At 36.9% G+C, this 13,266-nt stretch overlaps 1 protein-coding gene across 4 annotated transcripts in view; it reads left to right on the top strand.

The window, feature by feature from the left end:
• Positions 1-13,266, top strand: part of ncoa2 (nuclear receptor coactivator 2) — a 103,447-nt gene that overhangs the window by 86,338 nt on the left and 3,843 nt on the right. For 3 of the 4 annotated variants that reach the window (XM_058764657.1, XM_058764658.1, XM_058764656.1), the window contains exons 14-21: positions 1,074-1,313; positions 1,429-1,558; positions 1,693-1,855; positions 2,772-3,068; positions 4,392-4,469; positions 4,543-5,023; positions 7,540-7,717; positions 11,111-11,294. In XM_058764657.1, the coding sequence (XP_058620640.1) occupies positions 1,074-1,313; positions 1,429-1,558; positions 1,693-1,855; positions 2,772-3,068; positions 4,392-4,469; positions 4,543-5,023; positions 7,540-7,717; positions 11,111-11,294 (1,751 nt within the window). The remainder of the gene's footprint in view (positions 1-1,073; positions 1,314-1,428; positions 1,559-1,692; positions 1,856-2,771; positions 3,069-4,391; positions 4,470-4,542; positions 5,024-7,539; positions 7,718-11,110; positions 11,295-13,266) is intronic. The other variant, XM_058764659.1, reaches the window with a different exon arrangement.

Genomic DNA, 13,266 nt, shown 5'->3' with positions numbered 1-13,266 from the left:
TGTGAAGATATGTTGAAAGATTTGGGGGGAAAATGTCTCATGTTTCCTCTCTATGAATTTTGTATCACTATTATACAAGACCTGGCAACAACATTGTACCTTATTTTTAGACAATTTGGTAACACATTAGTATAGGGACCAATTCTCCCTATTAACTTGTTGCTTATTAGCATGCCTATTATTAACATATTGGCTGTTTATTAGTACTTATAAAGCACTTATTCTGCATGATCCCTAATCCTACCCAATACCTAAATTTAACAACTACCTTACTAACTATTAATAAGCAGCAAATTAGAGGTTTATTGAGGCAAGAGATTAATACTGACGTGTTTCCTTTCATTAAAAAAAAAATGTCATCAGTGCATGTTTTTATAAAAGAATTACCTTTCATTAAAAATAACCCTTTTCTCCACTTATGGAATAATGTTGTTTTTCCACTGAATAATATTACCAACAAACCATTAACTACGACTTTTGCCTCAATAAACTCATAATTTGCCAAATTTCACAACCCAATTAAATAAAAATAGTATTCTAAATTAATATTACAATTTAAAATTAATTTGTCTATTTTAATATCTTTAAAGAATCCTTTTGGTCACACTTTATTTTAAGTTCCAATTCTCGCTATTAACAAACCACTGACTATGACATTTGCCTCAAACTACTAATTTGCTGCTTATTAATAGTTAGTAAGGTTTAGTTTAGGTATTGGGTGGGATTAGGGATGTTGAATATGGTCATGCAGAATATGTGCTTTATAAGTACTAATAAACAGTCAATATTTTATTAATAGTCATGCTAATAAGCAACTAGTTAATAGTGAGAATTGGTCCCTATACTAAAGTTTTATCGTCCTTTTTAACATTATAAATCTCTATTCTGTCACTTTTGATAAATTTCATTCATTCTATCAAAAGAGATGTCACTGTCCACAAACTTTTGAACAGTAGTGTAAATTCTCACTGAATATTCAAAAATGTCACACATTACACATATGTTGCTTATACCATTTAGTTTATATTTAATAAAAGCTACCTTCAAATTGAAAGCCTTTCTCTTTCTTAAAGGAGTGATGGGCAATAACGGTCCCCGTGTAGGTATGCAACAGGACGGTTGGGGCGCACAGGGTCCCGGTCCTGTCGGTAACGCGGCCTCGCCCGTCACAAATGCTCCCGCCGGCCAGCACGCTCTCCCGCAGGGGGCGATCCACTCTCGCATGGTGCCCAACTCTGGCGCAGGCATGCCCATGAGGCCCAACAGCCAGCCTGGACCCAGACCGATGCATCAGTCCCAGATGATGCCCAATGGTAAAAAGACATAGAGCAGGAAGAGTAGACTTTTTCGTGGGTGACTTAATTACAATTAAAATTGGTGTTTTCTGCAGTTTAAATCATGTTTTGTCATCTGCTGTTTCTTCCTCAGCCCAGTCAAACATGGACATGGGCATGGCTGTCCACCAGTTTCCCCAGCAACAGGCACCGCCCAATCAGACGGCTCCATGGCCAGACAGTGTGATGCCTATAGAGCCGGTGCCATTTGGGAACCAGAACAGGTAAACAGCATTTATTATTGTCACTATTGTTAGGTCCTCCACTTTATTGGGGGGGTGTGCTGTGTGCACTTGTTGATTTTGTCCTTCCAAAGGAAAATAACTAGACAAATACACTCATGTCTCGTCTCTATCAGCTCCATGTACAGCGGTTCTCAGGAGGACGTTCTGTGCCCTCCTGCCTCTGAGGGTCCGGCCGATGAGGGTGCTTTGCTCAGCCAGCTCTACACGGTTCTCAAAGATTTTGACGGCCTAGAGGAGATTGACCGTGCTCTAGGCATCCCGGCTTTAGTGGGACAGGTGGGTTGAACACTTTTGTTCTATTTTTTTCCTTTCACTATATTGACTAATCAAAATACTAATGATGCACCGAAATTACATTTTTTACTGAACACCACAACTGAAATAAACTATTTAAAAATCTATTAATTAATCAAATTTTGTTCTCATATCAAACACTTTAAATTAAGTTTTTTTTTTTTTTTTTTTTTTTATGAACTTTAATTATATAATTATGTTTCTACTCCAATTTGTTGTTGTAAATATAAACATTTAAAAGGTGACTGTAATACAAACTTGTGATGCACCAATTAGTTTTTTTCTTGAAACACAGAAACCGGGTTTTCATTTAGATGAAAACTGTAATGGAGTTTTTTTATTAATCAGTTATTAATATTAATTAATCAAATGTACTTACAATAATCAACACTCAAATAAAAACTGAGTTGTATCTAAACATTTTCATTGCATATAAGGCAGTTTTATATGACCTTTTTAATATAATCATGTTTCTACTCCAATTTGTTGTTGAAATATAAACATTTACTTGGCAGCTGTAATAAAAACTTGCTTTCATGACAGATTTTGTGCAAGCTTAAATAATGGAGAAAAAAATAATAAATATGTAATATAGTGCATATTAGCAAAATTCTCCACTCTAGAGTTATACAAACTATAGACACTGAAAGGGTTCCAAGGTAAATGTAACTTTACATGACATTATTTACAAGCTGTTTTATTGCCATCTTTCTGAGTTTGAAACACTGATTGAATGGTTATATGACAGAAGATTATTTTTCAGTTGCTGAAATTTCAGTGCATCAATACAAAATCCAGGACCATAACAATCTTGATTTATTACGTGCACCAGCTATTAATACCACACACACGAGAATGTAAAGATACGGCATTACTAAGTTTAAGTTTAATGGTTCAGGCTCAGCCGGTGGAGCAGGATCAGTTCCCCGGTCAGGACCCCAGTATGATGATGGATCAGAAGCCGCCCATGTACGGCCAGCAGCAGTACGCCGCCTCCCAGGCCCACATGCAGCAAGGCGGCTATACGCCCATGCAGGACCCCACCTTCCATGGCATGACAGGACAGATGGGGCAGAGGCCGGGCTACCCCATGCTCCGCATGCAGGCTAGACCAGGACTCAGGCCCACCGGGGGCGTCCCCACCCAACCCAATACACTCAGACTGCAGCTGCAACACAGGCTACAAGCACAGCAGGTACAGTTTATACTCTCATACATGAGAAGAAAGAACAGTCCTGAGTAAAGTAGAATAAAATGGTTGTAATTGTATTTCTTAATCATAATATTGTCTGATTATGCAATCAATATATTAAGCACAGTGACCATTTAGTTAAAGGGATAGTTCTCCCAAAAATATAAATTCAGTCATCATTGACTCACCTAAATACCATGTCACCTCTCATGCCTTTAAACACAAAAGAAGATATTTGAAAGAATTTTAGTAACCAAACAGTTTTGGTGACCATTAACTTCTATTGTATTGGGGAAAAAAACACTTAACAAAACCCTTTAAAATGTATATAGACAATACAATGGAATGTTTTCGCTCTGACACTTAATTGGTGACATTTAGCTTTGTTAATCCAAAGATTTAAATGCATTATCTTTTTTTCTATTCATATACATGCATGTTAAAGCAAAAAGTGTTCAATCTGAATCAGACTGGTGAAATAGAAGTCTGTGGTTAGCTGCCCCCTGCTGGACATTACAGGAATCCTTGACCTCATTTTGGGTTTATTTAGGGGTCATGCCTCATAACTCTTAAGTTTCTAACAATTTGAAGCTACAATAAGTGATTATATATAATTAGATTTAATTGATTTAAATGAAATAACGATTAAACTATTATATTTATATATACATACATACATACATAATGCACTATTTTACTATTATATTCAGTAAGTATTTATAGGGTTTTTTATTATATAGTTATCGTGTATTTGTAATATACTATATTGCACAATGGCTAGTTTCAGTGCCATTCGAAGATGATGATATTTTGTATTACAGCTCTCTAAATTATGTTGTGTTCGAAATGCCTGTCAATTAATATTAACTTCTAGTGCTATCAAATCGATCAATCGCATTCAGAATAAAAGTTTGTGTTTACATAATACATGTGTGTGAGCTGTATATAAATATACACACATACGTGTATATATTTAAGAGATATATGTAATATATTTATATTTATGTATAATGTAAATCACACATAAATATGAATATATATACATGTAAAGACGTCTAAAGTATTATATGCATGTATGTGTGTGTATTTATATATACATATGAATATACACAGTATGCACACATGTAAACACAAACTTTTATTTTGGATGCAATTAATGGATTTGACAGCACTATTAACTTCTTATTAAAGTCAGTGTATTACAAACAAGAGTGCTGTTGTATTGAACAGATCAGTTGTTTAAATGTATTGTTTACGTATTGAATGGAGTGATGCTTCTTTTGAAATAATACTACAATTTGCCACTTCTGTTTGTGTCTGCTCCAGAATCGTCAACCTATGATGAATCAGATGACTGGAGTGTCAAATATGAACCTACCTCTAAGACCCAACGTTCCGAATCAGGTACGCCGAATCACTTCCTGCATTCTCCCTTGTGCTCCGATGTCGAGCTTGCCTAAACTGTCTGTCTTCCCAGGGGACAATCAACGCTCAGATGCTGGCCCAGCGGCAGAGAGAGCTGCTGAGTAATCACTTGCGTCAGCGTCAGTTGGACCAACAACGGCAGCAGCAGCAGCAGCAACAACAGCAGCAGCAGCAGCAGCAACGCAGCATGGTCATGCGAGCCCAGGGCCTCAACCTGCCGCCCAACATGGCGGCGGCGGCTGCAGCAGGCATGCCCGGAGCCATGAGCAACCCACGGATCCCCCAGGCCAACCCCCAGCAGTTCCCCTATCCGCCCAACTACGGTACAGGACTGGCCTCGCCACCCCCCTCCAGCAGCCCTTTCTCCCCCGGTTCTCCCAACCTCCCCGCCCCCCAGCTCCTCTCCCACAGCGCCATGCATGGCTCTCAGATGAGTCTAGCTAACCAGGGGATGCTGGGCAGTCTGAGCGGACAGTTTGGGGCTGTTATGAGCCCTCAAATGCAGCACAGTGCCTTTCAGTTCCCCAGCTCAGGTACTGCCTGCCCTTTCTCTCTGTCTGTGTGTCATGCGCTTCCACACACACGCACAAACACCTGCGACCAGCAACACTACAGGCTGAACTTGTGTGATCTGAACGTGCGGTGAAAAATCAATGACGTCTAGGGCCAATCAACATGGTTTAATGAGAAATGCAATAGTCCAGATACAGATCAGCTGTGTAAAAATACTAATCCAGCAACTGTAGTCAAATCCAGTCTTAAAAAATGATATTCTAAAAGAATTAAATGTGTTTTTATGCAAAAATGATCATTTTGACACCATTTGCTATTCCTCATGTTGTTGGGTTTTAACTTTTTTCTTTTGTGGAACAGAAAAGGTGATTATTTTTATCTTCTAGCTCAGTGATTTTCAATCCTGTTCCTTGGGACCCACTGCTCTGCACGTTTTGCATGTCTCCCTTATCTAACACACTCATTTGAGTTCATGGAGCTCTTTCCTAATGAGCTGATGATCTGAATCAGGTGTGTAAATTAGGGAGACATGCAAAATATGCAGAGCTGTGGGTCCCCAGGAACAAGTTTGAAAACCACTGTTGTAGCCAGCTTTTTGAAAAATATAATGAAAGTGAATGAAGACTAAACTTCAACTGTAAACCTGCTTTGACACAATCTGCATATAAATAATGGTGACTTGACTTTACTAAACTCAAAAATGACAACAACAACAAAAAAAGCACCATAATTGTGTTATAAAAATAAAAATAGCCAAGATATTCTTAAAAATTCATCTTTTGTGTTCCATGGAAAGAAGACAGACATGTTGTTATTGTTAATTAAAACTATTAAAAATATTTTCGGTAATTTAATTAAACCTGAAATTAAATAAAATATAAATATTAAATGAAAAGCCTGAACCTAAAAAACTTGCCTTGGCAAATAACGGAATTCAATTCTAAAATTACTCAAACTGATATAAAAATAAAGTTAAATAGAACAAACTAATAAAAACAAGCATGCAACAAAATTACTAAAACTTAAATTAAAATGAAAACTGAGAATATAAAAAAAAAACTCATTTAATATCTTAAATATAATAATAGTATTCAAATAATACTAAAATAACACATGAAGAAAGACATTCAGGTTTTGGAATGACGTGAGGTTGAAAAAATGACATTATTTAGATTTTAATTTTTTTGTAAATGACTAAATTGATGAGATTTATATTTTCTGGATTATATTATCAAGTACTGTGGAATGAGGTTAGATGCTGCCATAAAATTAAAGACCAAAATTCATTAGTATGTAGTAATGTTTCATTATCTCAATTTTAAATACAGTTTCATTGGGTATTTGGATCTTTAAATATTTGTTTGTAGTTGTCAAGTCAAGTACTGTGAGCTAATAGGTTATTTAGCACTTTATGCTAGTTAAGCAGTGTTAAATTATTGTATTTATGTAGTGCCCTTGAAAGATGGTAATGGTTATGGTAGAATGTGGCACTAGAGGGCAGAAGAGTCATTTTAATGTTTTCCCACATGTAATCAGAACATATTACAGCAATATTTCCAACTTAATGTCTATAAACAGCATGCTATCTATTACCACAGAAAATTATGAATCGCAGCTCAGTTTGTAAAAACAAATAGTGTGATAATTTGCATATTTTAAACTTTGCCACCCACTCAATGACCCTGTTGGGTTTCTATTGAAATGACATACTAATTGCATTTTGCGTTTACAAACTGAAGTACGAGTTGAAATTATTCTGTGGTAAACAGCAAAATTCAACAGATCAGAAACGCTAAGATTGAATTTTCATAATCATAATTGATATAATCCAGAACATCCATCTTTGTACTTTGCCACAGTAGATCTATTTGTAACACATGAGCTACTGATGCAGTCAGAGCCAGTATCATTTAAGCCAAGCTTACGTTGTGTTAAACTGTTGATAACTGTGCCTGTGTCTATGCCTGTGCTGTGTCATGTGTGTCAGTGTCTGTCCTGCCTAGACTAATTGGCTGATGGTGATCAGTGGAGGCGGAGCAGTTGATTTTTAAACCAATTATGCGGTGACCCAGACCCCACCCCCAATCCCGCCCATTACCTTCCCACCCCTCTTTTCTCTGGCTGTCTCAGCCACTAACACTAACCTGCATGTGTAACTCTGCCTTACTGCCTGCTTATAACACCTCTAAACCCCTCTAGTATACTCTTGATTCCTCACTTTTGATTATGGAGATGGGCTGAAATATTTTCAATATGGTTTCTGCTTTGACATTTCTAAAAATGATGATCAGCTAATCTAAACCACAAATGTGATTTTGTCATTTTTAATCATTGTTCCTGTCATAGTTGCAATTATAATTAATTTCTAGGTGCTAAATGTGGATGTTGTTTGAACAGTGTGAGAGTGAATGAATATGATGTGAAAAGTGCTATACAATAATGATTTCTTAATTTGTGTTAAATATTTCTTTGATGTATGCTTATTTCGAACCAGAATTTGTCTCCTCATGTCTGCATGTGTGTGTGTGTGTGTTAGGTATGAGTCAGCAGTCGGACGCCGGGTTCGGTGGTGCCGCCACCCCTCAGAGCCCCCTCATGTCTCCCAGGATGGGCCACGCCCAGAGTCCCATGTTGCAACAGGCGCAGGGCAACACCTCTTTCCAGTCCTCCCCTGAAATGAACGGCTGGACACAGGGCAGCATGAATGCCAACAGGTGCAGTTTTACATCTCACATGACACGTTAACGCATTAATTGATTAATGCCAACAAATGTTTTATCGCACGTTAAAGGGGTCATATGAGTTGATAAAAATAACATTATTTGGTGTAATGCAATGTGTTTATGCAGTTTAAGGTTCAAAAAACACATTATTTTCAACATACTTTTAAAAAAACCTCATCATTCTGAGAAGCGAGGCTCTGTTTGGCCAGCTATCCAGTGCATTGTGATTGGCCGAATACCTCAAGCGTGAGACGGAAATGTTACGCCCCTTACCATATTGTGATGTTGTGTCACGGCGCAACGACACAAAAACAATAAAACCCATTATAAACGAGGCATTTGTTGCATTCAGTGGGAACATAATTAGTGATTATAAAGACTCATACAGTCTTTTTAAGCATCGCGTTGCATCATGCCGCGTAAACATTACCATGTCTGCATTTGTGATCGGAGAAACGACAAACAACAAGCACTACTCTACACTGCTCAAAACTCGCGTTTGAATTGTCAGTGACAAATTCTTTAAATAAAAAGTACTTACAGCCTGTGAGTCAGAAGCGCCAGACTGTCCTTGCAAAGTTGGAATTGCCCCACTTTATAGAAACAGCCTTTGTGCACAGCTGGCAGGCTACTCCCAGGTTCAGGAAATAGTCCTCCGTAAAATGTGCTGCACACACTCGAATATTTGGGTTGAACTGTTCTGGAACAGTGTTGTAAATACAACTTAACGTATACATTTGGGCAGTGTTTTGCAAATCTTAGACATAGACATGTGGGGGCTTTGGTTTTGAGACTTTAGTCTTTGCAACTTCAGGGATCTTATCTATGCACAAACAGCTTGTAACACTCCAAAGAGAAAGGAAAACTTAAAATTGCATCATATGACCCCTTTAACACAGTTTTTTATTATTATTAAAGTCCGTTGCTCACTGGCTCCGAATACACATACAGACAAACCGTGGATCACAGGAGGGGTGGGATGTTGATCAGTACTGGCTTGAGATGAGCGCTCTGGCCCACCTCTTCCAACTGAGCCAGGGACGGCTAAACGAACGGAGCGATCACACTAGTCAAAAGAACCGGGCTTTGGGGGTCAAACGCGCTCGGGCACAGTTACAATTGCCTAGTGTGAATAGAGTAGACCCTTATTCTCCCGCATCCTGCACACATAAGTCTCTACCCGCCCGCACCCGCACTCGCCCATCAAGCGTTGTCCCACTCTGCTGCAGAGGTCCCCGCGATAGTGCAGGTCTCTTCTCGGAAGGTGCCTGTTAGAATGTTATGATCGAGGCTCTGGACTCTGAGCATAACTTGTTTTTCTATAACAAACTATAAAATATTTTCTATAAAAATGTTAATGCCCTGTCAGTGGTAAATAGCTTTGGTTTTATATTTAATGTGATTACATTAATGCTATAAGTTCAGATTTACAAGAAATATTTTAACTGCTACTATGTAAAAAGAATACTGCTGTAAAAAAAAAAAACCTTATTTGTTTAAAGTGTTTACAAACCAAATGTTATTGCACTTTTGTTCATATAGCAGTACTTTTAAATGAAAAAAAAGTGCACAATTCACTACTTATGAATTCATTATTGAATTTTTTGCATAATGCGATTAATCATGATTTTAAAAAAATGAATCGTTGCCCAGCACTTTGCCACAGTTCTTCTGGATTTAGTCTGTCTCAGTTCGTTCTGTTTCTTCATGTCATTCCAGACAGACACTGGATGGTGTTGAGATCAGATGTCTGTGTGGAGCATTGGCTGTTGTCAGACTCCTTGTGCAAACAAAAATCTCACTGAATTATTACAATCAATGGCAAAACGAATGTTTGGAAATGTAAACTGATATTTCCTACTGACACACTACAGCAAAAGATAGAAATAACTGACTTAAAACCATTTTTAGCTGGTGAAAATACTGGTGTTCTAATCATTTTGGCCACCACTGTATATACAAACACACAACCATTCTTTCTGTTCCTTGAATCTGATTGGCTGAGGGCCTTTTCCAGTGGTATGATTATTCTAATAGTAACAGCACTCCAATCAATTCACTGTTTGTATCACTCCACTTGCAGTATTTCTCACAGCAAGTGTCATTGTGGATGCCCAAATCCACTATAATTTTATAAATAAAGGCCGTTTTACACAGCGCGACGCGAAAAAGTGAGGTGACTTTATTGTCCCGTAGGGAAACTAAGATTGCAGCAAAGTGCCAATACACTAACCATATCCATGCACACATAACCATTACCCCATAAAAGCATACAATGTACACATACAGTTTCCCAAACATTAAAATTCAACCAAGCGTTACTTAAGTTCACAAAAATCGCTGACGAACGAGTGCAAAGTGATTGATCGCCTTCTACTAATTCATGCCTGCACGCTAGGTGGTGCCAACCAGCAATGCATTTTTCCTCATATGCATCTCATATTAAGATCTGCTGCTCAATATACAGCATTAAATTAAGATAAATAAAGAAATTGGAATCTACACCAGAAACACAAACTATCTATAATGCTTACAAGAATACATCTTAAAATATAAACAGAACTAACATCAAGCTACTTTTGAAAATGTTTGTGATTTTATGTTTTTGCTTAAAACTCACTTTAAACCGAGTGCTTTTAAAAACTTCCGATTGAGATCTAAAGTGGATTTTTATTCTATAATAGGCAGGCATGCACTCTTTGTTTGTTTTATAATGGATTGAACACGACACCTGCTTCTCATTTGTCATAAACATCCTTTATTGTTATAAAAATATCATGGGCTGCATAAAACACATACACTCTCAGAAATAAAGGTACAAAAGCTGGGCGGTACCTTTTCAGAAGGTACATGTTTGTACCTAAAGGGTCCATTTTGGTACCTTAAAGATGCATATTAGTACTTAAAGTGTACATATTTGAACCTAATAGGTACAAAAGTGTACCTTTTGAGAAGGTACCGCCCCAGTGACAGCTATTGTACCTTTATTTCTGAGAGTGTACGGAAAAATGCTTCTCTCATTTTTTTCATAAGTAATGGCAGGAGATATTATCGCATGATTGACACATCTTGAGTGACTCATAACACTCACGCAAGTGGAAGAAAACAGACAGTGCTCTTCATATCAGTGAAGAATTAATAGAAATTATATTCTGTAAAAAAGCACATGTGAGAATAAATCTGTTCTCAGATACCAATGATAACAAGAACGCATCCTCTTCTCTCTCAAAATACTCTTCTTCGGTGTTTGTTTACACTGTTTTTTGAAAAGGCGCCACCACTCTCACCCTTGTCTGCAACAGCAGCTGCTTCAGGCACGTTTCAGGAAGCTAAACAAAGCATTTTTACCAAGGGTCTTATACCTTTATCTGCTTCCCTCCACAGTATGTTCACTCAGCAGTCGCCACCTCAGTTCAGCCAGCAGGCCAATAATAACATGTACAATGGTAACGGCATGAACCTCAACGTGTCCATGGCCGCCAACTCAAGCAACATGGGCCAAATGGGCAACCAGATGAGCATGAACTCTGGACCTGGGGGCGGCATGGCCAACATGGGCCCTGAACAGGTTAGACACACATACAAGTCAGTCATTCTGAGTCATGTGACACCTTTGTCTATGAAAAGTGTGAATGTTTATTGCCTTTTGGGAACCCATTCGAGCTCCGCTGTTCCCAACTGTCATCTAAACCAGAAGGTTTAAAAGCTCAAGCTACTTTAAAAACACATCTTTAGAGTGAAACTGCTTTACAGTGCTTGTCAGACTCTCAAACTTTTGATCGCTAATGAAGCTCATTTAAACTCCTCAATGTTCCACCCAGGAGTTTAGTAAAAAGCGATGTGCCGTAGATTTATTGGATGCATTTATTTACTCAAACCATTAGATGTAGAATGTCTAATGGTCAGACTTTAAGTGTCTGAGGTCACCAAATAGCGTAGGCGAGCTCGTTAATAATTTACTCTAATTATCCTGGGTAATTTTGCAGATGAGAGGGATGATGCAGAACTGGGCATAATAGGAGAGTGATGTGATTAGTTGCTGGCAATTAGTGCCTGTTTGAGGTGGATAAAGAGATCATGTATGCAGACATGACAGACTTTGAGTGCTAAATATCAGACATGACGTCTATAAGTCAGCTAGGGTTTGACCAAACACCTGCACACACATTCCTGCACTCCCTGAACTTCATCTTAACTAAATATTAATATCCTATATTGTCATATAAATAATAGTTTTAAGTGCATTTTGTACTTTGTGTGTTATATAAGTTATAAATACATTTGTATATTATTTATAAGTATATTTATCATTCAGAGGTTTGGGGTCAAAATTTTGATTTTGATTTTATTTTAAAAGAAATTGATGGGCTACTTTTATTCAGCAAGTGCATTACATTGATAAAAAAGTGTCAGTAAAGAGATTTAGAATGTTCCAAAATATTTCTATTTCAGTAAATGCTATTCTTTTGAACTTTCTATTCAGCAAATTCTGAAAAAGAGATATATATATATATATCACATTTCCAAAAAATATTAATCAACTTATTTTAACGCTGATGACAATCAAAAATAGAATGATTTCTAAAGGATCACATGACACTGAAGACTGGAGTAATAATGAAATGCTGATACAGATTTAACATTTAAAATATATTAAAATAGACAACAGTTGTTTTAAATTGTAATAATGTTTCAAAATATTACTGTTTTTACTATATATTTGATCAAATAAATGCAGGCTTGGTGAACGTAAGAAACTTCTTCCTAAAACTTTTTATCTTTTTCTTTAAAAATAGTTCTTTAATATATTTTTTTAAGTGATGCACTCTCGCCAGTAACAGTAAAGATTTTTATGCTTTACACAGTCCGCTGCAGCTTTTAAGCTTCATTAAATAGTATGAATATTTAACCAAGTTGCATCAGTTTGATCATGTGCACTTCGTGTTTTTATAAGTCCATAGGCCATTGAAATCTCAGTCTGCTGATTTATTCTTAAGATGTGTGTATAGTCACTAGTCTTTTAATAATTTAGCGTTTTACCATTAGTGCAGGTTTAATGAATTATTACTCTCTGTTTCTTAGCTGTAATTATCTCTTCATGACAACACAAAGCTTGGCATTACAACACATTTCAATGAGGGGTACATGAAACTGGGTTGCAAGAGCTTTTAAAAAGTACTTTACCTGTCATGATTTATTGCAGTATTTCTTTGGCTAAGGTCCACCCAGTCAAAGCTGCCAGAATAGACAAATAATGTAAAATTAAATTTAAAAAATACTACCAGCTTCATGCAAAATAATATTCCACAATCATATTCTCATATATTTTTTTGTTGTTTGTGTATATATTTTTAAAAATATATATGTAAAATACGAAAAACAGACAACAACCACATATTTAGGAAACAGATATGTAGTAAACAAATAACTTAAAATGACAAATAACTCCACTAAATAGCCCAGAAAGCATTAAAACAGTAGTATATTCATGCCATGATGCATGCTGGGAACTGTAGTCCTGCCTCTATTAGTGCAAGTAT

The sequence above is a fragment of the Onychostoma macrolepis genome, chromosome 24 (genome assembly GCF_012432095.1).
Source record: "Onychostoma macrolepis isolate SWU-2019 chromosome 24, ASM1243209v1, whole genome shotgun sequence".
Taxonomy (NCBI): domain Eukaryota; kingdom Metazoa; phylum Chordata; class Actinopteri; order Cypriniformes; family Cyprinidae; genus Onychostoma; species Onychostoma macrolepis.
The sequence above is the reverse complement of the archived record's forward strand: the minus strand, read 5'-3'. Positions and strand labels throughout refer to the sequence as shown.